Source organism: Perognathus longimembris, chromosome 2, assembly GCF_023159225.1.
Source record: "Perognathus longimembris pacificus isolate PPM17 chromosome 2, ASM2315922v1, whole genome shotgun sequence".
NCBI lineage: Eukaryota > Metazoa > Chordata > Mammalia > Rodentia > Heteromyidae > Perognathus > Perognathus longimembris.
Genome location: NC_063162.1, coordinates 8,351,962 through 8,377,726, shown reverse-complemented (window position 1 = coordinate 8,377,726; position 25,765 = coordinate 8,351,962). Strand labels below are relative to the sequence as shown.

Sequence of the window (25,765 nt, the reverse complement as noted above, 5' to 3'; positions counted from 1 at the left end):
GGAGCCGGGGGACCTGTTCGCCGCGGAACGTGGGAACGGCGGACCCCGCCCCCCCGCATCCGGCGGAAGCCGCGGGCGGGGGGGAAACCTCGGCTGCGGCGGAAGCTGAGCGCAGGACCGCGGGGTCGCGGGGCCGCCCGGACTCCCCCTGCCTCCCCCGAGCGCCGCGCCCCGCACGCCGCGCCCCGCACGCCGCGCCCCGCACGCCGCGCGGCGGTGGCGGGAGAGCGCGCCGTCGGAGCGCCGCCATGTTTCCCTTCACCGTGAACTTCAAGGTGTCGGCGCGCACCCTGACGGGCGCCCTCAACGCCCACAACAAGGCGGCGGTGGACTGGTGAGGGCGTCGGCCGGGCGTGTGCGGGCAGGGGAGGCCCGGCGGGGGTCGCCGTCCCCGGAACCGGGCGCCGCCCGCTCCGCCACGCCCGCCGCCGTCTCCTCCGGGAGCCCCGGCGCGCTGGCCTGAGGCGCGCTCGCCTCGGTTCCCGGCGTTCCTCCCCCCCACCCCCCGGCTCCGCCCGCCGCTGACCCCTCGACCTCGCGTGACCTCGCGTGACCTCTCCGCGGCCCTCCCCCTCCGCTCCCCACCTGTCCTCCTCTCCCTCACGTGGACTCGCCCCGCGGGTTCTGCACGGAGCCAGGGGTTCGAGCCTCCTGTCTGCCCCGTCCCCTGGCCCCGGCCTTGTCTGGGGGAGGCTTCTTTCCACGCCACGCCGGCCTTCTCCCCGTGAAACTGACCGTCGTATTAACCTAGAGCCGAGGTCCGTGGCGGCCCCCCATCCCCCGGGCGGGCTGTCACCACAACACCCAAACTGCTCACCTTGTCTAAGGAAAGACCAAGGGTAGTCGCACTTAGTTGGCGCCTGGTGAATGCTTCACTGTGGGAGTCAGCGTCGTTATTGGGAGCTGAAGAAAGTAATCTGGAGTAAAAGAATATAAAGAGTCAAACATTACGGGGAGGCTGTGCCTCCAGCGATGAGCAGACACGGCAGGGGCCGCCTTGTGCATCCCAGCAGCCCTGCCTACCGTGGGCACTCGTGTCCGAATGAGAGATGTGTCCAGCAAACAGTTGTAAGCTTAGCTACACCTTTTTAGATGGGGTATTACTATAGGCCTTTGCGTTTCGTTTGTTCTTGTCCGGGTCCTAGGGCTTGAACCCCGGGCCTCGCCACTGTCCCGCGAAGCTTTTATGCTCAAGGCTGGGGCTCTGTCACTTCAACCACGTCTAGCTTTTTGGTCGTTGGTTGGAGGTAAGTCTCACAAACTTTGCTGCCTAGGCTAGCTTTGAACCACAATCCTCAGATCTCAGCGTTCTGAGTAGCACGAATTAGAACCGTGAGCCACAGGCTCCCAGCAGGCCTTTTGTTTAAATAATAAAAACCTTATTCAGAGTCATACATATGAATTAGATTTATCGTTCACTTAGGATTGGCAAGAGAGAAGTTGAGACTTGCTTTGTATTCCAGTCATAATATTGTGGTTTCTCTAGGGGCTGGCAAGGATTAATTGCTTATGGATGTCACTCGCTTGTGGTGGTAATTGATTCCACTACTGCCCAGACTCTTCAAGTTTTAGAAAAACATAAAGCTGATGTTGTGAAGGTAAGTCAAGTCCCACCTTGACCCGGTAACACACTGTTAGTCTAAAGATTAATATATCATTAGCTTCTCATTAAGTCGTAGATATCAGTGTTGAATAGTTTTTAAATATAATTATGTGGGGTTGGTAGCATTTACATGTATAATGAATTGTCAATCAAGAGTAAGTTGTAAAACTAGACTACTCATTCATTCATTAGATTTTTGAGTATTTAGTGCTGCGGAGCAATTTATTATTTATTGGGTATTTAAAACCCTGGGGCAATTTATTATCTTGTGAGAAAGATTCTTAGGTAGGTAAGGCTTGCTTAATATGGGAAGGATAAGGAGCTATATGTCACCTAGATGTGGGGATGAGGGAGTCACAAAAGCCTTGAATTAGGCAAATGAAGAATGGGGGTGGGGGAAACATTTCAGAGAAAGGGGAAATGGAAGAATATCATATATATATACCATATATATATGGTGTGTGTTAACATGGCATAGAATGGATGAAAGAGGAGCAAATTGTACTATATCAAAATTCTATGTACGAAACATGACTTGTTTTAGAGAAAAATCATAGGTTTTGTGTGTATGTGTATTCTGGTACTGGGGATTGAACTCAGGGGCTTATATTCAGGATTAATTTTTCACTCAAGTCTGGTGCTCTACCACTTGAGACAGCTCCACTTCTGGGTCTTTGCAGGTGAGTTGGAGATGAGAATCTCATGGACTTTTCTGCCCTGGCTGGCTTCTGACTGATATCCTCAGATCTGAGCCTTCTGGGTGTCTAAGATAACCAGCCACTAGCATCCAGCATATGTAGCATGCTTGTGAGAGATACAGCCAGAGATTTGTGTGTGCCTTTGGTTTCCTTTGTTTAGGGATTTTTATTGTTGTTATTGTTTTGGGTTTTTTTTTTAAACTCCAGGTTGTTTCCTTTTAGTTAAAAAAATAAAATACAGAAAAAAGTCTGCTTGAGTTCATCATTTTAGATCTTTTGTTACAGTTAGATTTTAGGAAAACTGAATTCCAGGGTGTCTCTTTTTCTTCTTCTTGTCGTCTGTGGGACTTGAACTCAGGGCCTGGGCTCTGTCCCTGAGCTCTTTTTGCTCAAGGCTAGCACTCTGCCACTTTGAGCCACAGCTCCACTTGCAGTTTTCTGGTGGTTAATTGGAGATAAAAGTCTTACAGGCTTTCCTGCCTGTGCTGGCTTCAAACTGCAATCCTCAAATCTCAGCCTCCTGAACAGCAAGGATTACAGGTGTGAGCCCACGGCCCACAGGTGGGAGACCCCAGCCCCCAGCTGGGTTTTTGTTTCCTAACCTGAATTTACCAGAATATTAAAGCCATGTATCATTTTTCACAAACAGAGGCATAGTGGTATTTTCAGTGCAATGTTTTAAAATAATGAAAGTAAATAAATAGGAACACTAATAAGTATAAAAATGACTGAATAATGAAATACAGATATTAAGTAATGAAAATGTCTAAGTTCATAATGAAATCCAGCTTCCTATTTAGCCATGCAAACTTTTGGTTTTTTTTTCTAATACCAGTGTGTCATGAGTTCTGGTTGGCGTCTTGTGAAAGCGATGTTTCGTTCCTCTCGTGTGAGGATTAATGTGGTCTGATTTCTTCTTGGTACCAGGTGAAATGGGCCAGGGAGAACTACCACCACAACCTCGGCTCTCCGTATTGCCTGCGCTTGGCCTCCGCTGACGTCAATGGGAAGATCATCGTGTGGGACGTAGCCGCAGGCGCAGCTCTCTGTGAGATCCAGGAGCACGCCAAGCCTATCCAGGGTGAGGGGAGTGCACCGTGCACAGCCTGGGGTGTACGTGTCCTGGAGGGCTTTGCTTTTTTCTCGTTCATTTGAGTTCATCACTTCCAAGTCAGCCCCAAAAGGTGTGCAGCCTCTTCTGCTGATCTCAATCCATCTTTTCTTTTCCTTATCAATGCATAGTTCTGCAAGCCTCAAATACGTCACGCTTTGGTACAACTCATTAATTTTAATGTGGGCTTCAGTCAAGCATGATGAGAAAATTAAGTGCCTACAGTCTGGAAATCTAAGCCATCCCGGAGGTCATCTTGGCTGAGCTGCTGTTACCGAGTAGCCCTCGGTGTTTCCATCAGTAGAGAGGAGCAAAACGTCATTGTCATTTTCACGTGCACTGCTTGCTCATTCCTTTATAGTCCTCACCTAGAACCAAAACATTATTTACACACAAGTCTTTGAGATTCATTTTTTGTGTGTGTGCTGGTACTAGGGCTTGAACTCAGGGCCTCACGCTCTCACTTGGTCTTTTCTGGTCAAGGCTGGTACTCTATCACTTGAACCAAATCTCCACTTCCAGCGTTTGCTGGTTAATTAGAGATAAGAGTCTCACAGTTTTCCACCTGGGCTGGCTTAGAACTGTGATACTTAGGTCCCAGATTCTTGAGTAGCTAGTAGTATAGGTAGGAGCTTTTAGCACCTAGTGAGATTCATTTTTGACTGAGTAAATTTCTAAATGTGGATTTAAAAAATATCTTTACTAATTACTGTTCACTAAGCTGCATCTTCATTCTATTTTATCCCTTTTGGAAAATCATGAAAAACTGTAGTCTTACAGTAGTCTAATGTAATCTAATGTCTTTTATAGTCTATTGTAATGTTTATTGTATAAAAGACATTAGAGCTATGTAACATCTTGATCATGGCTGAGAGAGTCTCATGTCATGATTTCAAAGTAATGTTTAGCTCAAATTATCTTTCATTTCCTTTAATATTTCATGTTACTTGAGCTTTTAACCAAACACTCAGTTTTATATAATATTAGTTGGACAAGCATGCATGTATATCACATCTGGGAAAGGATGTTAAGATTTTTAATAATTATACTTAAAAAAAAGAAAACACTAAAATCCAGGACAGGTAGCCAAGTGAACAGAAGTGGACATTTCTGATTTTGCCTTTCTTTTTTCTGGTCTCCAAAGATGTTCAGTGGTTGTGGAATCAAGATGCTTCTCGAGACTTGCTGCTTGCTATCCACCCGCCAAATTACATTGTGCTTTGGAATGCAGACACTGGCACCAAGCTGTGGAAGAAGAGCTATGCGGATAACATCCTGTCTTTTTCTTTTGACCCTTTCGATCCCTCACATTTAACCTGTGAGTTAAACTCATTGAATGAGGCACTAATAACTTAATTAATGGCTTATACATATACCACAGATGATAGACATCTGCAGTGTTAAAATGTCTGAGCTAACTGAGGAAGCACATCTGTCGAAGTGCAGTGAACCTTTGTACTACCTGTACAAGGTTCTGAGGAGAGGATGGCTGTTGTTGAAGTGATAGATTTGTTCAGAGGTGGTGTTCTTTTTGCCTTGAGAGGATTCCCATCACTGGGCCCTTGCTCTGTGGGAGGCAGATTTGCACAAAGTTAAGGGCAGGGAAACATTCAGCAGGATCACACAAAGATTTAAATGCACAGCAACAATCAGCTGACTGGAAACATCTTGTCAGTTGAACTGTACAATATGTACACAAGAATTTAAAAGTTTTGATTTAAGGGGCTGGGGATATGGCCTAGTGGCAAGAGTGCCTGCCTCATATACATGAGGCCCTGGGTTCGATTCCCCAGCACCACATAAACAGAAAATGGCCAGAAGTGGCGCTGTGGCTCAAGTGGCAGAGTGCTAGCCTCGAGCAAAAAGAAGCCAGGGACAGTGCTCAGGCCCTGAGTCCAAGCCCCAGGACTGGCCAAAAAAAAAAAAAGTTTTGTTTTTGAAATTCTTTTAATTTTTATTTTTCTCTGATCACTCTTTTTTTTTTTTTTTTTTTGGCCAGTCCTGGGCCTTGGACTCAGGGCCTGAGCACTGTCCCTGGCTTCTTCCCGCTCAAGGCTAGCACTCTGCCACTTGAGCCACAGCGCCACTTCTGGCCATTTTCTATATATGTGGTGCTGGGGAATCGAACCTAGGGCCTCATGTATCCGAGGCAGGCACTCTTGCCACTAGGCTATATCCCCAGCCCCTCTCTGATCACTCTTGATCAAAAATCATATAATAAAGTCCTTGAACAGGTGAGTTTACTGTATCTTCAGGTTCCAATACACACACTAAATCTTTACCCAATATCATTTGCAAGTATGGCAAGAATTTGCCTGGAAGTCATACCTTTGCTTGAATTTGTGAATACCATTGGACTAACTAGGGGACGGAGTTATTGAGAAGTTCTAATTCAGACTTAAAGATTCCCTTTAGTCTATGGCCCTATTAGGTTCTTGTCTTCCTAATTAACGATATTTGTATCAAATGTCTTAAGCTGATGCATACAAAGAACAACAAACCCAAGGGAAAGTTTTCTTAGAGATACTTGATGTTTTGATGTTTGCCAATATTTGATATTTACTGATCATATGATCTTAAAATGAGAAATGTTTTAGGCAGATATTTATGGCACTGAATTATTTAGAAAACATATTCTTTGCTCAGTTATGCAAAAGATGTTTTGAGCTATTAGTACTGTTCCGGTATCCAAGACAAAGGTGTTTGTCTGTAGGCCTGCACAGAGAGGCATTCTAATGAGAGGCTGCCAGGCCATGAGCTGTGACCATAATGAATCTATAAATTCTAGTGTAAGAAGAGAAAATAAACCAGGTGATACAGAAAATAAACCAGGATAAAGGGGATGAGGAGAATTGAGGACTGAGAGTGTGGCTGAATTGTATTAAAGCGGTCCAAGTACCTTCCTCTTGGTAGTGGTCAGAAGGTTGAAGGAGATAAGGGACTTAGTATGGTCAGGAATGTCTTCCCTGGGTTGGAATGGCTGGTGCTTACATCTCCACCCACACTTATTGAGAGGTGGGGTCGAGGAAGGAAGAACAGATGAAATGGGAAGCGTGCAGCACTGTCTACAGGATGGCATGTCCCCGCCTTTGTGTCTCTGTGTGCACTCATTCTCCAGCCTGCAGACATAGAAGGTGGTGCTGTGGGAGCACAGTGGAAGGCTGGCTGGGCACAGCAGGAAAGGAAGGCACCTCCAACAAGGGAAGGAGAAGTTCTGGAACCTGGAGAGCAGACAAAGGTTTAGGCCAACTTGATAGTGTAACTCTGCCTCTTGGTGGTTTTGCTGGTGAAAACTATGTTTTGAAGAGCCAGCTGTCCTAACATTTTTATTTCCTTAACATGGAATGTGCTAGAGTTTTCAGAGCTCGAATGCCTCCTTGATCCTTGTGCCAAGGGCAGCTTCCCTCGCTGCAGGACTCCCATGGGGATGAGTTATCCTGCACAGCCAGTGTTGTTGATTATTTCTACATCAAAAAAAGGCCTAATTACAAAACATGATGCTAAAGCGTGTTTATGCTATGAGCACTTAGCCTTAGTTGGAAAGACTGTTTTTTTAATGTGAGGGAAAATATTCTCTCAACTTATTCCAAGGTTCATTCTGATGTTAGTGAGGTAAAAGGAAATACATTTAGATGGAGTAGCTCATAATAATCTGATAAAGTTAGCATTGTCAAGTCAGATATTTGAATTTAGCTAATTGTCATGTGCAGAGCCTGAGAAGTGTTTGAGGTTGAAGTTATGGGATATAATAAGGAAAGGTTTTTAATGAAAGTCTTCATGGAATTTATCTGAAGAACAAACATTTGTTCTTTGTGCCAATTACTTTCTAGAATCTTTTTTAATATAAGACATTTTTTAGGATGCTCAGCCAGAGGCCTCTGTGAACTGTAATGGGCCCTGTTTCTCTTCAATTTGGAGAATGTTTCTGGAATGTTATGACTGTATAAAATTGCCAGTTCTATATCATTCAAATGATCATTATCTTGTTCTCAAATTGTATTGGAACAAAAGTCTGTGCTAAACTTGATTAAACTTTAATCAAAGCATTACTTCTTTCTGTAGTACTCACCAGCGAGGGCATCGTGTTCATCTCCGACTTCTCTCCATCCAAGCCTCCCTCGGGCCCTGGGAAAAAAGTGTACATCTCCAGTCCCCACACCAGCCCGGCTCACAGCAAGCTGGCCGCGGCCACAGGAGCCAAGAAGGCACTGAATAAAGTCAAAGTTCTAATCACGCAGGAGAAGCCTAGGTCCGTTACAGGTGTTAGATAACGTCATTCATCAGGAATTGTGCTGTGATGGATTTTTTTTCTCCTGCGTGTCACCTCTTCTCATTCCTAATTTAAAGTTTATTACAGGGGAAAAAAAACCCTGTTTGTCACCTCCTCTGAGAGGAGCTCCAGCATTGCTGGTCTCTGCTTCTGCTGGCTAATCCTCTGATGGATGATTTTATTGATTAAAATTTTTTTTTTTTTTTTTTTTGGCCAGTCCTGGGCCTTGAACTCAGGGCCTGAGCACTGTCCCTGGCTTCCTTTTGCTCAAGGCTAGCACTCTGCCACTTGAGCCACAGCGCCACTTCTGGCCATTTTCTGTATATGTGGTGCTGGGGAATTGAACCCAGGGCCTCATGTATACGAGGCAAGCTCTCTTGCCACTAGGCCATATCCCCAGCCCAATTTTATTGATTAAAATTTTTACCTCTGATTTTTACTTCTCTTCTGTGAGATTAAGCTGGGTGCCAGTGGCTTAATCCTAGGAGGCTGTGTTTTGAAGCCAGCCCAAGTAGATTCTTACCTCCAGTAAACTACCAAAAGAGAAGAGCTTCAAGTGGAGGTGTTTCTCAAGTAGTAGAGCACCAGCCTTCAGCAAAAATGACCTGAGCAGAAAGAGCAGGAGGTGTAACTCGAGCAGTAGAGCACCTGCCTAGCAAGCTGGAAGCTGGAGTTTATACCCCAGTTTTTGCAAAACAAAATTAAGCTTTGTCATGATTTGGATTCTGGCTGTTAGTAGAGATATGAGTTTCAGATTCTAACTCGTGTTGGTCATTTCAGGAAGTTTTAGTACATTTCAAATGTTAACCTTTGCCAGCTCTGTGACTCCAGTTCCGATACTGGTGCTGAATCAGTTCTCTTGATACTTCTTCCAGTGCTGAATTTGTAACTCTGAATGACTGCCTCCAGTTGGCCTATCTGCCCTCCAAAAGGAATCACATGCTGCTGCTGTATCCTCGAGAGATTTTAATCCTTGACCTAGAGGTGAATCAGACAGTGGGTGTCATTGCAATAGAACGAACAGGAATCCCATTTCTGCAGGTATCCACAGTTTATCACTTACATTCCTGAAGCTATTATGATGCTATTTAGAAACAACATAATCTTGCAGACTCATTAGTTCCACCTTGTCTGTTTATTAAATAATCAATAGTGTTATTTTGCTTTCCTTATTTTTTGTACTTCTAGTTGGTTTGATTTACCTAGAAATTCTTCTGACTGATAATCACTGAATTACATAGATGAAGATGACTTTTGGCAGGATTACAAGTGGATTTTTTTAATGCACATTTAGCTTTAAAGGTTTGGGGTGAGATATATAAACTTTTTCTTCTTTTCCTGTATTCTCTTAAGTAGGAGTTTAGAGTTTTACAGTATATTCTTTTTTTTTTTTTTGGCCAGTCCTGGGCCTTGGACTCAGGGCCTGAGCACTGTCCCTGGCTTCTTCCCGCTCAAGGCTAGCACTCTGCCACTTGAGCCACAGCGCCGCTTCTGGCCGTTTTCTGTATATGTGGTGCTGGGGAATCGAACCTAGGGCCTCGTGTATCCGAGGCAGGCACTCTTGCCACTAGGCCATATCCCCAGCCCCCAGTATATTCTTTATTTGTAAACATTTATATATTTTTTATTTTACTTTATTGTAGAGGTGATGTACAGAGGGGTGACAGTTACATAAGTTACCTTTCTTTTTGAACAGTGTCACTCCCTCCCTCATTCTCACCACCCCCTCCAATGTCCCTCCCCTATAAGTTGTAAAGTTCATTTCCAACAGTGTCCAGTGACTGTCGCTGTTGCATTGGTTCACCCTTTGCCCCATTGCTTCTGTGATTCCCCTTCTCCAAATCAGATAAACTTATATACATGACAAAGGGTCCTGAAATCAAAACTAGTGACAACAGGGAGTAAACTAAAGGAAAAAACACAAGAAAGAAGAAATAACTGCAAACAGTACACTAAAAACAAACAAACTCTTGTTTCCATATCTTGGAGTTCATTTCGCTTAGCATCATTTTATGTGGTCATATGTACATAGCTATTGAGCTATTGTGATCCTCTGCTAGGACTGTCCTAGACATATACTAATTATGACAAATGAGGGAAACCATGGAGCCTATGTTTCTTTGGGTCTGCCTTACTTCACTTAAAGTGATTATTTTTCTAAGTCTTTCCATAGCCTTATAAGTGGGGCGATGTCATTTTTTATGATGGAAGCATAGCATTTCACTGTGTATATGTACCACATTTTCTTGATCCATTAATCTACTGAGGGGCATCTGGGTTGATTCCATATCCTGGTTATGGTAATTACTGCTGTCGTGCACATAGTTGTGCTGGTAGCTTTCGTGTGGCCTTGTTTGTGGTAGCATATAGTTTAATACTCTACTGTGTTCTTAAAAGCAAATGTGTCATGTGTTTACAGGTAATACCCTGCTTTCAGCGTGATGGTTTATTTTGCCTGCATGAAAATGGTTGTATAACTTTACGTGTTCGAAGATCTTATGATAGCATTTTCACCACTTCAAATGATGAAGCAGGTGAGTGTAGAGCTCACAGTAATGTTAACTATCTTTTTTTTTCAAAATGGTTTTCTAAAGCTTCATGTGACAAATGCCAGCCAAATGTTAATGCTAGTCCTCACCTGGAAAAAATGTTAGGATATAGTTATATCATGAGACATAAAAAACACAAGCAAAGATTAATCTTTAGAGACTATAACGCTGCCCCTCCTATGTACAACAGATGTTTATTGCAATTCCTTCTTGATTGGCCCAGGGACAGATTAGATGTTATCTTTCGTGAGTCCTTCAGTCTAAGTCTAAACTGTGTGCCTGTAGTGTTGGCATACACGGACTTCTTGGCTATCAAGAGTTTTCATTGTAAAATGGCAGAGTTCTTAAGAAGTTAGAAAGTCACTTGTCAGATGTGCCTTTTGGGGAGCTGAAATAACACTTTTGTGACATGATGTACTAGGAATAGGTGAGCGTGCTTTTCACACCTTTTAATAGACTACAGGCATTTTTAGACTTTGTAGACCACTGTGTATGTGGTAGAGTATTGCTCATGATCGAATCCGATGTCACTGATGACCCTTCTATGACCAGTTTATTTAGAAAACAAGGTACCTCGGTCACATTGTCTTTGCAGAAGTTAAGCCTGAGTGCACTCATTAAGTGATTACCGTTTTCTTCTGAAGAAGTTAGAAGTCATTGTAAACAGTGAAACTTGTCCTGATTGCACTAGTGATGGAACCATGTCTTCTTAGTAGAGGTTTTAGGAAGTTGACACAAATGCTGGTGATTTTGACCTGGTTGTTTCTGACATTGAAAGAAGACAATTCTGTGTTAAGATCCAGATCCTGTTCAAGAGCTTACGTATGATTTACGAAGCCAGTGTGATGCTATCCGGGTGACGAAAACAGTTCGTCCCTTCAGCATGGTGTGCTGTCCCGTCAATGAGAATGCAGCCGCCCTCGTTGTGAGCGATGGCCGGGTCATGATATGGGAGCTCAAGTCAGCCGTGTGTACTCGAAGTTCACGCCACAGGTGAGCGAGTCCGTGGATTCAGGCTTTCCTGGGTGCTTTCTATTTTCTTTTAAAAAGTTACCAGAATCATGTAAAATTAGCTGGGCCATGTTTCTATAGAGTATTTTAAAGAGATAATTAAGGCTTTAGACCATTACACAATTATGTAAAACTGACAGCCGTTCATTAACCTACGGATAAGAACAACAAACACTACTGTGAGAGTAGAATGCCATGCCTTTGAGTTGCTGAAGTGCAATTGTATGAAACCGTGTGGTGGTTGTGTCGTTGCAGCAGTTCTGGTGTGTCACCTTTGTACTCCCCAGTGTCATTCTGTGGAATTCCTGTAGGAGTGCTACAGAACAAGCTCCCAGACCTTTCTCTGGACAACATGATCGGTGAGCTTGGCTTTTTCCTTCTCACTTGCATCTTACACATTCCTATAGAAGGGCAACGGGAGAAAATTACCATCTAGGACCGTTTTGTCCTAAATCAAACAGAGGATTATGAACTGTTTAACTAGAAGTGCTGAAGTGGCAGAGATAGGAACTATCGTGGTTAGACTTATGGAATTCTGATCTCAACGGCAGCAATGCCAGCAGGCACCTGGATGCTGGACTCAGAGATTTAGGCCCTGGCTGGGTCACCCCTACCCTCCCAGAACCCGTGTGCTCGCTGGCCATGGCTTGAAATTCAGTTCATACTTTCATTCTCTGTCTTTCTGCTGTTCCTCATTCAAAATTCAAGTCAGATTTTGTGCTCCATAATCTCCCAAGGCCTGATTTAAATGTTCTTGTTTTGTGGGCCCTAATAGCTATCAGCTGTACTGTTATTGTGGTTCTATTTCTGTTTCCTCCAGTAAATTACAAGCTCCACAATGGTGGGACAATGTTTGAGTCAGTTTTGTATTTCATGGGCTCAAGCCTCGTAGATATGCAGTTAATATTGTTGAATGATAAAGTAACCAAGCAGTTTTAGAAAAAAAAGATTTCTACTTTTGTTACTAGGGATTAAACTCGGGACCTTTTGTTTGCTAGGGAAGCTCTCCTCCTTGAGCTGTGTACCCAGCCCGCTCCTCCTTTTTTAAAAAAGACTATATTGTTAACTTTGTCCAGGATGGCCTCAAGCTTGAAATCCTCCTGCCTCTGCCTCCCCAGTAGCTGGGATTACAGCCATGTGCTACTTTACCTGACTTTTCTTTTTGAAGAAACTTTGAATGGAATGAGTTGTGGTGACAAATATCATAAAACCTAAAATTTTAAGACTATGCCAAACAATTTTCACATTTCTTTAAAAAGTCTGAATGTGGCTTACACAGTTTTCCATACCTTAATTCTATATAAATGAGAATGGATATTATATCTTTTTGTTTAAATGGCATTTGTTGATGTCTTAATTCTTCATCAAGTGCTGTACTACTAAATGTGTATTAGTATAGCTCCACAACATGTGGCACTGAGGACTAGAGAACAGTACAGAGACTTGCCCCGAGCCATTCAGCAGTAGACGGAAGGGCCAGCCTGGGAGCCCAGGACTCCTGGTCCTGGAAGCCAGCTCCAGGCTACCAGTCCTGCCTGTTCCAAGGTCATGTAGGGCAAGACATTCAGTGTTCTCATGATTCCTTCCAGCAGTAGATCCTTTGACCAACGGGGCTAACTTCTGTACCTAAAGTTTTGTGTCCACCATTAGACATGAATCCACGCGAGGAAGTCTAGACACACGTAAGGGTTTTGCAGAATTTTGTTGGTAACACCGTTTTCTGAGTTAATTGACCTTGTCTGTTTGTAATATAAAATATTAACGTGAAAAGTGTTATAATCACATATGAAACAGAAGTAACCAGTAATATGAAGCCTGTAGGAGGTTGAAATTTTATGTTGTTAAGGTTGCTAAGTGATATAAATTACAGTATTTAAAAAGCAAAACAATACAGATTATATAGCAGTTCTTGACAAGGTAGTACAATTATGTGTTAAATAAATAAAGCTTTGTCACTTGAAAACATTTTAATTAAAACTTTTAATTTGAATTTCATTGTGTACTTAGTGATAATTGAAGGCAATTCAGTTAAATACAGAGGCTGATTTGTATTCATTGGATAAAGGCTTCTCCTGTTAGAGCTTAATCTGCTCTACCTTGCGCATTGCCTCTTATAGAAAATACTTGAAAGTAGTGCAGTTTCCGGAGTCAACCTCACACTAACTGATGGTGTCAGGAGGGTGTCAGGAGTGCCTAGCCGTTAAACTTCCCTTCCTTACTATCCCTTTTCTCTTACCAAAATAAGCAGAGACATTGCTATCAGTTTTGTGATCAATCCTAAGGGATCATCTAAGTAGATTACGTTGTTAGCTCATTTTTCTATATAATAAAATTAATACGTTGTTAATTAGCATTAATAAGTTATTAATAACATTATTGAAACAGCTTCATGTAGCGCCAAAAGATTGTAGTCATAGTCTTATCCCTGTGGAGCAGTTTACCTTTTGCCTTTCACTGTGTGTGTGTGTGTGTGTGTGTGTGTGTGTGTGTGTGTGTGTACGCATGTGGTCACTTACAGACTTTATTGTGTACTTTTGGCAAGTTCATCCCAATATTGAGTAGTGGTGCAGGGAGGAAGCTTTGTGCCTTTGCTAATGGACAGAATTGATTTCATTGTACTCTTATTCATGTTTTGTTAGAGTCATTTGTAAAGGAGACATTTTCTAGTTTGAGACGACTTATAACCAGTATTTATACATGAAAATAAAGCTATTTAAGATTTAGCTATGTACAGCAGCAGTTTCTATAATAGATTATTTGTTAGTATGTTTATACATTGTGTTACATAGAAAGTAATAATAAAAAAATTTCAAATTTTGTAACACATAAAGGTTCCTTACTAGACATCTTAAGTGGGTTCTTTGAACATGTTCTTTTGTGATTACCCATTTTGTGCCCCTTACAGAGGACCTAGGCTGCAGATAGCTCTGGAGCAGGAGGGTGGGGGTTGGGGAGGGGGGGCAGGGGGGCCGAGTAGGGAGGGTGGGAATGCTGCAAGCCTGTTCCTCTTGCTTTGTCTGCAGCTCAGGTTGGTGCTCTCGTACCAGGAACTTCAGGTGAAATAATTGTTTAGGAGACACAGGGCCCTGAATCCTGGGGATCCCAGTAAGCTATCCTTTGAGGTGTTGATGCTGCTGTGTGTGGAAGGGTGTGACCCCACTAGCCACAGCCACTGCAATGATACATCATACCTCTGCTTCTAGACCCCACACGTGTGTCCACGTAAAGCTACTTTCCGTGTCAAAGGTCAGCATGCCCTGATAACTCATGGGTTGTATATTTGATGGCAAATTAGGGCAAAGTGCAATCGCTGGGGAAGACCATCCCAAAGGCTCCATTCTGCAGGAGGTGCACCTCAAATTCCTGCTCACAGGACTGCTCTCAGGACTGCCCTGTCCTCAGTTTGCCATCCGCATGTGCCCTCCACTGACCACAAAAAACATCAAGATCTATCAGCCACTGCTGGCTGTGGGTACGTATTTGACCTGCTCTTTTAAACTCATTGTATAAAATGCTAATAACCCTTTTATCTCTGGAGATGGGTCAAGTGGCTCAGTGAACTTGTATGGATACTAGATACTAGTGTTTTCCAATAGTGTATTTATTTGGGGAGCATTTCCTCTTAAGATGCTTTTGGTGAACTTCTGGCTTTCTCTTCTAGTTTACAAACATATGACTTAAGATTCTTTTCTTTTTCTCCTTCCTAAATGAAAACCTGACCCATTCATTTATATTTAATGTTTTAGTAGGATAAATTCATTGTACAAAGGGCTTTCATTGTGATATTTATGATATGTATGCATATACTTTGATCAAACTCACCCTGCCCCTATCATTCCTGCCTAAATCCCATTCTCCTCTCTTTGAATGGTTTCTGATAGGTTTCTTGTGTTGTTGCTTGTTTGGGATTTTTTTTTTTACAGGTTTCATTATGCTATTTTCATGCACATTTAATATACTTCCACAATATTTATAACTCCTTTTCCTCTCCCATTGGTTCTCTTTTTCAGCCTTATTTTACATTCATGCCATTTTTTTAAAGTCTGTATTCCACATATGAGCAAAAGCACAGAGGATTTGCCTTTTTGAGCCTTTGTTACATCCTTTAACATGGTGATCTCCAGTTCCATCCATTTCCTTGCAAATGACATAATTTTGTTTTTCTTTATGGCTGAATAATACTCCATTGTATATAGGTAGAACATCTTCTTTATCTGATTATTGGCTATTGGGTACCTAGGCTGGCTCCATATTTTGGCTCTTATAAATAAGTAGTATTCATGGATTTTGTATGTTGATTTACATTTCTTTAGATATAGCCCCTAAAGTGGTATAGCGGAGTTATGTGGGAGTTTTATTTTCAGTTTTTTTTTTGTTATTACTTTTTTTTTTTTTTTTTTTTTTTTTGCCAGTGCTGGGGCTAGAACTCCAGGCCTGAGCACTGTCCCTGGCTTCTTTCTGCTCAAGGCTAGCAACTTGAGCCACAGCGCCACTTCTGGCCGTTTTCTATATACGTGGTGCTGAGGAATCAAACCCAGGACTTCATGTATCTCATGAGGCAAGCACTCTTGCCACTAGGCCATATTCCCAGCCCCTTATTTTCAGTTTCTTAAGGAATCTCCATCATAGCTGAACTAATTTACATTTCCAACAGCAGTGTATAAGGGTTCCTTCTCCCCCACATCCTCACTAGATCTGTTGTTGTTTGTGTTCTCCATGATGGCCACAATGGCTGTTTTGACATACTGCCTGAGATCACAGAAAGCTTTAGGAAGAGTAATGACTGCAGACTGTTCATGACTGTGATAACAAACACTAATTAACCAGTCAGTACTGGTAACCAAGTGCTTGCTTTGTGCCAAGTGTTGTGTTAAGTGTTTTACATGTGTTTTCTCATTTAATGTGTAGCAGATTTTCTATTAACCCTTCTTTTATAGAGGGAAAACTCATAGATTTATTTAGTACCAAGTAATTCACCCAAAATACTGAGCCAGGTCATGAACCCAGGCCGTTTCAACTGCAGAAGTCAATTAACTTCGATACTTTACTGTCTTGCCATGACTTACTTAGTGAGGCAACACAGAAGTAATTTTTAACAAATTGGTAAATAGAAACAGAAAAATGTGGTCTGTGAGAGCAAATCTATCAGTGATGTTGGGTTGCCTTTCCAAGGGACCACATATTCCAAATCTCCATTGTAGAAAAGCTCAGGAAAGTTACACGTACTGATTCAGGTTTCAAAGTCTTGTAGTTAAAAAAAAAAATCTAGCTATAAGCCATTTTTGTCTAGGAGAACCACAGAGGAATACATTTTTAAAGCACATAGTTTGGGTTTCTTTCATAAGAGATAAATGTAAAATGACTCACTCCAGAGAAGAGACTTTTGTTGGAAAGAATTGGTGCTCCCACTAACTTTGTGCTCTTCTTGCGCTTTGTCATTTGATAGGCACCAGCAGCGGCTCTGTCCTGGTGTACCACCTCACCAGTGGCCTGCTGCACAAGGAGCTGAGCATCCACTCGTGTGAGGTCAGGTGAGCGTGCCCCTGGGACGTCAACGCCCAGGACATAAAACGTAACATCCGCTTCGTATCCGCAGCCCTGGCTAGTCACTTGAACAATCTCCATCACAAGCATACACATCCGGCTATGGCCACATTAATTAAGAATAGTTCAGGGTGCTTGCTTTTGAAGTTCTTGAACAGCGAACATTTTGCCATTGCTTCATCTTGTTTATTTTTCCAAAAGTCTAGTCTATCTCTTGCTGCAGATCATTGTGCTGCCTTGCTCAGGTTTGGTTTTTTTTTCAGTTTGATCATGATTCATCAGTAACACTGCTCACAACAAAGTGGAATAGTCATCTTAGTTGTTAATTATCCATGTTTATTTCTTTAAATGTGAAGCACCTTTATTTCTTTAAAAATCTTTCTTTAAGATTATTTCTTTAAAAATCCTCATTTGTATCTTTAAAAATGTGAAGTACAAGCACATTGTCATGTTGTGTCTGAATACTGAAATCTTCAAGAACTGGTTTATTAGTCAAATGTTAGTGTTAAGTAAAATTTGCAACTGAATCAGGCAGGTGAGCATCCCCATTAGTTACACGACTTGCCTGTGCTGTGCTAGCAGCAATGGTTATGGAACACTGAAGTTACTCATAAAGTGCTAGCAGAATACTGAATGCTCAGAGATAGGCTACTCACACGGGCAAGCACTGGGAATACCGAATGCCTGGGGATAGGCTACTCACACGGGCAAGCACTGGGAATTACTGAATGCTCAGGGATAGGCTACTCACACAGACAAGCACTGGGAATACCGAATGCCCAGGGATAGGCTACTCACACAGACAAGCACTGGGAAAACCTAATGCTCCAAGGGGATAAACTACTCACAGAGGCAAGCACTGGGAATTACCAAGTGCTCAGGGATAAGCTGCTCACACAGGCAAGCACTGGGAATTACTGAATGCTCAGGGATAGGCTGCTCACACAGGCAAGCACTGGGAAATACTGAATGCTCAGGGATAGGCTGCTCACACAGGCAAGCATTGGGAATACCTAATGCTCCAAGGGGGTAGACTACTCACAGAGGCAAGCACTGGGAATACCTAATGCTCAGGGGATAGGCTGCTCACACAGGAAATCATTGGGAATGAGCAGATACAGATGCTCCAGTTTCATGAGTTTCCTTTTAATTGCCATTTTCAAGATAATTCATTTTATATTCATAGATGCCACCCAAGAGGATTCTAAAATCCTGTTATCTTTATGTTTCAATTAATGCAGTTTTAGTATTTCAATTAAAAGCTATTATAAAATCTTCACAGAGGCGTTATAAAAACTTCAGAACTGATTAGCAATAAACTCGGTGCATTCTAGTTTTTATTTGATAATAATGACTACCTTTTGGAAAGTTATTTTCCCTACACATGAAGCTTGTGCAGCCCTGTGTCCAGGGACGGTGTAACTGCAGACAGTTGCATGGGTGGGCTCCCTTAAAACTGTACAGGTTGTTTTTATTATTATTTTTGTAGGTTGTGGGGCTTGAGCTCTTTTGCTCAAGGCCAGTGCTTTACCACTTCCAGTCACCATGTCACTTCCAGTTTTTTAAGTAGATAATTGGAGATAAGAGTCTCCTTGGGACTCTGCTGCTCAGACTGGCTTTGAACCATGATCGTCAGATCTCAGCCTCCAGAGTAGCTAGGATTACCGACCTGAGCCACCAATGCCCAGCAAAACTGTACAGCTTTCACCAGGGATGCTGAAAAGCTTCTGTGTCACTGTAGACAGAGCTTTTGAGGCTTCTAATCTACTGAAAGATACCTGGAAACAAGTGTGAATACATGTGGCACTAAACAAAGATAAGGAGCGCTAAGCTTTTCTTGAAGCCTTCACAAAGAGGCTGCATCCCCCTCACCACAGACAGAAGCGCCGTGTGGCGCGGTATTTCTCTGCCACCCACACTATTGCCTCTGGTGGTCTGGCAGTCTTTTTGGGGGGGGTGTCTCAGCTTTAATGGTCCTTACCTTTAACAATCCCTGCCTGGCCTTGGAGATCCGATTGTGTGTGTCTTTTACACAGACAGCTCCTGTTCAACACAGCACCTATCTCTGTTACAATGGATAATACAAAATGCACTTGAATTCAACACAGCACCTGTCTCTATTACAGTAGATAATACAAAATGCACTTGAATAACGTCTCCTCTGCCAGATTCTAGGCTCCAGAAGGAGGGCAGCTATAGCTCTCTCATTTATAGCCGCTCTAAGGGTAGGGGTAAAGTCACTAGCACAAACTGGTGCTTAACATGTCTATTTAAAAATAATGAGTGAAGAGCAAGAGGCCAGATAGTGGCATCACTACACTATTGCTTCATTCATTTGGACTGCCTGCAGCAAGACTTGGAAGGCGGCCCTCAGGGTTTCTGTGGACAAACATGAAGCTACCAGACTTACAGAAACTTAAGTGCAAAAAGATTCCTTTCTTCTTTTGTTTACTGTAGTAAAAAAGCAAAACAACAACAAAACACATTATTACCTGCTAGGGGAAAGAAAAGCAAAGTGAAAAACAATGGGTTTTCTACAGAATAATTAACAAGATTGTATGGTTTTTCCCTGTGGGTGATTGAGTTTAGTGAATGGGGAGCTGATGAAGAAAATGAGCCTGAATGAACTCTTGGATTAGGAACTACTGGTGATGATAATTACCAGTACACACAGTGCTTACTCCACTATGTACCATTCCTGGTGCACTCGGTATTGTTATTTGTGCCAAGAACTCAGTTGCAGAGACTTGCACTGAGTTAGGCCTGGACTTAACTCTTCTGAAGACCAAAAGAGAGAGGTCATTCCAGGAATGGAAATTCCCAAGAGCCCTTAGTTTAAGCTACGTAGTTGGACTCAATTTTTCTTTCAGATGGTTAGAATCCTAGATAACTGGAGCAGTTGCCTTCTGTTGGAACTATTATTTTCAGTTCTCCTCAGATTATATTTGTTTTTCTGCCATAAGACAGAGATACATTGGTAAATAGGAATCACTGAGGAAAATTACGCTAATTAAAATAGCAAATGCTTACACCTGTTTCCTAGCTACTCAAGAGGCGGAAACCTGAGGATTGAAATTCAAAGCCAGCTTGGGCAGGAAAGTCCCTGAGAATCTTTATCTCCAGTTAACCACTAAAAAGCCAGAAGTAGAGCTGTGGCTTAAGTGGTAGGACACCAGCCTTGAGTGAAAAGGCTCAGGGAGAATACCCAGGCCCTGAGTTCAAGCCCCAGAGTCAGCACACATGCATGCACACACAGAGTAAATCAGGTGTACATGATGGAGTGGAAAGCTTAGGTGGGATGAGGCAGGTAGCTGGCCTGTCATAAAGGAATTTGGATATGATGTCGGACACAGTTGTGCTTCTCGGATAAACGAGAAAGACCGACAGTATTTCATGCCACATCTAGAAATTGCTTTCCAGTAGACACAGAAATGGGAAAATGAATTGAGGCGTCAGTGAACCTTTTCTGTGACGGGTCTAAAGTACATCGTAGGCTTAGATATTAGGCCCAAAACCTCTGTCACAGCGACTCAAAGCTGCCATTGTATTATTGGAGTGGCCATAGGCATTGTGCTGACGCATAAATGCTAATGAGCTGCGGGTGAGATTTCTCTCCTGTCACCTCGCCTGCAGCTGGCAGTGCAGATGAGTTGGTGGGGAAAATGTGCCATCGCCTCCATCAGGCCTGCACCACCCAGGCTCTGGGCTCCGCACGGGCGCCGTCTTTGGAGGCTTGTACTTTTCCCTAATTGATAAATGCCACTTGGAATGTTTGTCTACCTCCACATCTAACAACTCAGGTTGTAGCGTTGTAGGAATTTCTGCCTTCTCACCAACCGTTTACAACATTTGCCAGAATTCCTAAGGGGCCCAACTTTAAGGATTTTGCTCAAATTATTTCTATACCACTTATTTTTAAGAAGCTTCTCAGAAATATGCTAATGTGACTCTGGACAAATTTTAATAGTCACTTTTAATGATTGTATGAATCCTGGATAATTAAAATGTCACTTTTGGAAATAAAGTCTTAATTAGAAACAATCTGAGGTATGTTGCCATATATGATAGTGAACTCTCAAAAGGTACTAGTGATATTTTAATAGCCAGGTGGTGGTGGCGGCTTAGGCCTGTAATCCTAGTTACTCAGGGAGCTAAGATCTGAAGATTACAGTTTGAAGTCAGTGCAGGCAACAAAGTCTGCGACTCTTATGTGCAGTTAATCAGCAAAAAGCCAGAAACTTGAGCTGTGGCTCAAGTAGTAGAACACTGCTCTTGAATGAAAAAGCTAAGAGACAGTGCCCAGGCCTTGAGCTCAAGCCTCATTACCAGTGTGTGTGTGAACATGCACACACACACACACACACACACACACACACACACACACACACACACAGCTCAAGCCCCAGTATTGGCACACAAATAGGTCGTAGAAAAACCTATTTTTCAAATTCTTCAAACAGAAAAATGTATTTGGATATCTTTGTTTGATTTTAGGGGTATCGAATGGACAAGTTTGACCAGTTTTCTTTCTTTTGCTACCTCAATACCAAACAATATGGGATTAGTAAGAAATGAACTACAGCTGGTTGATCTTCCAACAGGTTCGTATATTTAGATTATCCCAAGCGCCAAAATAATTTGTCATATTGATCAAAGAGATGCTGCTTGTGGGGGAAAAACAAAACTTGTTCTAAAAGATTTCTTTTGACCTTGGTGTTTTTCCTGCCATTCTGTGTGAGTGTCCACTTTGGAATTGCCCTAGAAAAAAGTCTCATCCTTGTTTATATAAGTATTATTAACAAATGTACATAACATTAAACAGCTTGATTCATACAAAAAAAACAGTGCCTAGTTTGTTTTTAAGAACAGTGTTTCACACATAACCAAAAGATAATTTAAAATAACTCCTGTACTTAGACTTTTAGATTGTTTAAATGTTTTCTTTCCAGGAAACTCTTGAAAGCCATAAATGTTAAAGATAGTTTTTTTTAAAGAAATATTTATTGTAAAGGTGATGAACAAGGGGGTTACAGTTACCCAAGTAAGGTAATGAGTACATTTCTTTTTGAACACTTACCCCTCCCTCATTTTCTCCTGCTTACCTTCTCCCCTTCCCCCCCTCCCTTCCCCTCCCCTCCCCTCCCCTTCCCTCCAAGCTGTAAAGTTCATTTCAACAGTGTCTAGTGAGTAGCATTGTTGCATTTGTCCCGCTGTTTCTGTGATTCCTTTTCCCTTCCATGGATCAGATAGCTTATATTCAAGACAAATGGTACGGAAAACTGAAAACAGAATAAAAATGACTATAAACAACATAATCAGAACCTCTTGTTTCTAATTCTTGGTCTTCAGTGCTCTAATTTAAAACTTGTGATAGTTTTTAAATAGCAAAACTTAATTTAGGAGTTTGAAAATGACAATAGAAAATATTCTAGTAAAATAACTTGTTCATTGTTTGTGAACAACGAAATGAGTTTCACTAAAAAGTAAAATACTTGAAACTATAGCAGGGTGAGAGTTATATATTTTGTATAGAAAATACTATATATTATTAGATGTGATATATACTATATATTATAGACTACTTTATATGTTCTATATATTTTTCTATATGTGTTCTCTCTATATTTTTATTATATATATTCCTAAGTTATCTACACACACACACACACACACACACACACACACACGCACAACACATAACTGTATTTCTAAGCTCTGAAAGGTACTGTTGTTTTTAATTTAAAGCATCAGCTCTAGTCTCGGTAACTGATCTGCCCTGTGTCCCTGAGCCCGTTTTGCTTGCAAACACACTGGCACTGCTCTTGTGAAAGGCACTATCCCAGGTGAAGGGCTCTTTTGCTCTGTTATCCACGTTTGTTTTTCCCAATAGGCCCAAGACCAGGACAGCAGTCTTGACCTTTCACAGATTACTTTTACCTATAGTAATAGTATGGACTTCTTTAACCAATACAAACCAAAATGTCGTTATACAATAGATACTTGAATATGAGTGATGCATTGTTGATTGTTGCCTTGGAGTATTTTAATGTTTTTTTTTTTTAACTTAATTAGGAGTAGCTTAGAAACAAAACAGATGAATAAAGGAGGTGGGGACAGAGGGCAGGAAGGGGACGGAGCAGGGGTGGTCGTGTAACATTGGTCTGCCTTCTTCATACAGCTTGCACATGCCACCTTGCAATTTAATATTTACAATTACAGGTAGAAGCATTGCTTTTCGTGGTGAACGAGGCAACGATGAGTCTCCCATTGAAATGATTAAAGTGTCTCATTTGAAGTGAGTGTCAACCTCAAGAATTCTGTGCTGTCACTGTAATGGAATCTTTAATTTCCAGGAAAGTGAAAATTTTAATTTCTTAGTGATAGGAAATGGTAATATGCATGCAATCCATCAAAAAATTAGACTGCAAAATTAAGGAGCTACCTTTTTTTTTTTATTTTCCATGTCTAAAATGGTAATATAACCTTTTGAGTAAATTTTAACCTGCCCTGAGAATGGTAAAGCCAAAGTCTCAGTTTGTATTGTTGTAGCAGAATGGTTATAAGTAGACATTTATATCATAAATATTATTTTTTAATCTTTTGAGATGCTTTTGTATTTCCACTTAAGCATGGCATTATTAAATGAAAGATTACATTTTCCTCATAATTTAGACCCTTTCAACTTCCTGTACATTTTTTTTAAGTTTTTTTTTTCCTGCAACAGAAAATACTTGGTAAAGCAGTATTATTAGAAACAGTAACTGAATGAAAACCAAACAAAAAGAGTGAGTTTTCTAAAGTAGTTTGCAATATTGTTTTGCATTTGTTGGGTACTGTACATATGAATTTTTAAAATCAGCATAATAGGTTTACCACAGAATTGCCTAAATTTTGTTATTGTTGTTCTTGTTTGTTTTGAGGCAAAATTTTACTCTATAGACCAGGCTGGCTTTAAACTCAGTATCGTAGCTTAGGAGATCCTCTTGCCTCAGCCTCCTGAGTTCAGGGATTACAGGTGTGCACCACTATGCCTCTATAATTTTTTATAAGGCATGTTTTTGTTTTACTAAATAGTATTTTGATATTTACACCACAGGATATTCATAAAAGCATGTCTTAAACTCCAAACTATTTGGTTGTTTTCCAGATACACCTTGCTGAAGTTTCTGATTTATGTTGTCATCAGAGAATATATTTTATGTACTTCCGTCTTCTTAAGTTTAATGCAGTTTGTTTCATGGTCCAGCGTATGGTGTTTCTTGGTGCATGTCAGTTGTGTCTACTGATGTTGATTACAGTATTTCACAAAGGCCTGTTCTCTAGGGTTGGAATTATTATTTAAGTCTGTTCTTACTGATTATCTGCCTGTGTATTCTGACTTTCTGAGAAATGAGTGCTGACGTCTCAGCTTTAGTTGTGGATTTATTTATATTTGTTTTAAAGAACTTAAGCCCTTGCTTTAGGCTTTTTGAGGCCTTGTAATTAGAAATACACATATTTAGGATTGCTTGGCCTTTCGGTTAATTAACTTCTTAAGAGGGAAGATCCTCTTTCTCTTTATATTTGTCTAATACTAATAGCCACCCTGGCTTCATTTGGTTGGCATTTACCTGAAATATTTATCCTCAGGTATGTGTCATCTACTCTACTCATGTCTTTTTTTTTTTTTTTTTGGCCAGTCCTGGGCCTTGGACTCAGGGCCTGAGCACTGTCCCTTGCTCAAGGCTAGCACTCTGCCACTTGAGCCACAGCGCCACTTCTGGCCATTTTCTGTATATGTGGTGCTGGGGAATCGAACCCAGGGCTTCATGAATACGAGGCAGGCACTCTAGCCACTAGGCCATATCCCCAGCCCCTACTCATGTCTTTTGCTTAAAATTGTTTTCTTGCAGAGAGGCTGTTACTGGGCTTGTCTAGTCTGATAATCTCAACCTCATTATAGTGTTTTAAGTTATAATTAGTGTAACTTATAGTATGGCTGGGTTTAGATCTAACATCTTAGCTATATTCTACCTTTTTCATTTTATATGCATTAAGAACTTTAAATTTATTAGGTTTGGTTTCTAATATGCAAAATATTTACTACAATGTACATCACAAAAGCTCTTTGGAGAGCCTTCTTCATATCTTTTAAGAATGAAAAAGAGCTTGAGACCAGAATGCTTAAGAATTGCTCAGACATGTCCAAATCTTGATTGCTAACTCTGCACATTCCTACTAAACTCATAAACCTGAAACGACTGGTCCCATTTCTTTCACCTGACTTCAAACCCTTCAGTATAATTCACTGTTGTCTGTGGAGTGAGTCCCCAACCGACTAGGTAGTTTGCTGTCGGGCAGACGTTGTGGATCATACCTGTTTTTCGAGCTCTGTGGGAAGTAGAGATTGAAGTTCAAGGCCAGACTGGGTAAAAAGTTAGCAATACTCCGTGCCAGTTAATAAGCTGGTGCGATGGTGCATGCGTGGCAGTATGGCGGCACAGGAGGCCAGAGGCAGGAGGAGCTGAGTATGAGGCCAGTCCTGGACGGAAGTGTGAGATCCTACCTGAACAATCACTTAAAGCAGAGAGGAGCTACAGGTGTGGGTCACGTGTTTACAAAGCCTGGGGCCCTGAGTTCAAAACCCTGATAATGTCAAAAAGAAACACCACATGTTCCAAAATTTACATTTTAGTCACCCTGTCTTTTTCCACTTGTCATATTTGTAACTGGAATGCCATTTTTCTGTTGTCACAGTGTTTCACATATCTTCGACACAACTGTCACATCTACCTTACATTAGATATTTATAAGCCTGCCTTTATATTAGATGTAATAAACAGAATAATATATAATCTATCATAGCATATAATTTCCTTGCGCTGTCCTTTTAACATGTAGGGAGGTAAGTCTGGCAGCTTTTATTAGCCCAATTTTAAAGATGGAACAAATGTCAAACGGGAGTTCCCTGGCTTGTCAGAAGTCCCCCAACTGTGCAGA

At 41.6% G+C, this 25,765-nt stretch overlaps 1 protein-coding gene across 1 annotated transcript in view; it reads left to right on the top strand.

Annotated features, from left to right (window-relative positions):
* Window positions 1-233: 233 nt before the first annotated feature.
* The window catches only part of Wdr11 (WD repeat domain 11), a 44,525-nt gene continuing 18,993 nt past the window's right edge, over window positions 234-25,765 (top strand). The window contains exons 1-13 of the mRNA XM_048338111.1: window positions 234-334; window positions 1,487-1,598; window positions 3,229-3,382; window positions 4,557-4,730; window positions 7,475-7,661; window positions 8,558-8,723; window positions 10,102-10,216; window positions 11,029-11,224; window positions 11,498-11,601; window positions 14,538-14,719; window positions 16,694-16,773; window positions 21,281-21,387; window positions 23,006-23,081. Of these exons, the coding sequence (XP_048194068.1) occupies window positions 249-334; window positions 1,487-1,598; window positions 3,229-3,382; window positions 4,557-4,730; window positions 7,475-7,661; window positions 8,558-8,723; window positions 10,102-10,216; window positions 11,029-11,224; window positions 11,498-11,601; window positions 14,538-14,719; window positions 16,694-16,773; window positions 21,281-21,387; window positions 23,006-23,081 (1,739 nt within the window). The 5' untranslated portion in view covers window positions 234-248. The remainder of the gene's footprint in view (window positions 335-1,486; window positions 1,599-3,228; window positions 3,383-4,556; window positions 4,731-7,474; window positions 7,662-8,557; window positions 8,724-10,101; window positions 10,217-11,028; window positions 11,225-11,497; window positions 11,602-14,537; window positions 14,720-16,693; window positions 16,774-21,280; window positions 21,388-23,005; window positions 23,082-25,765) is intronic.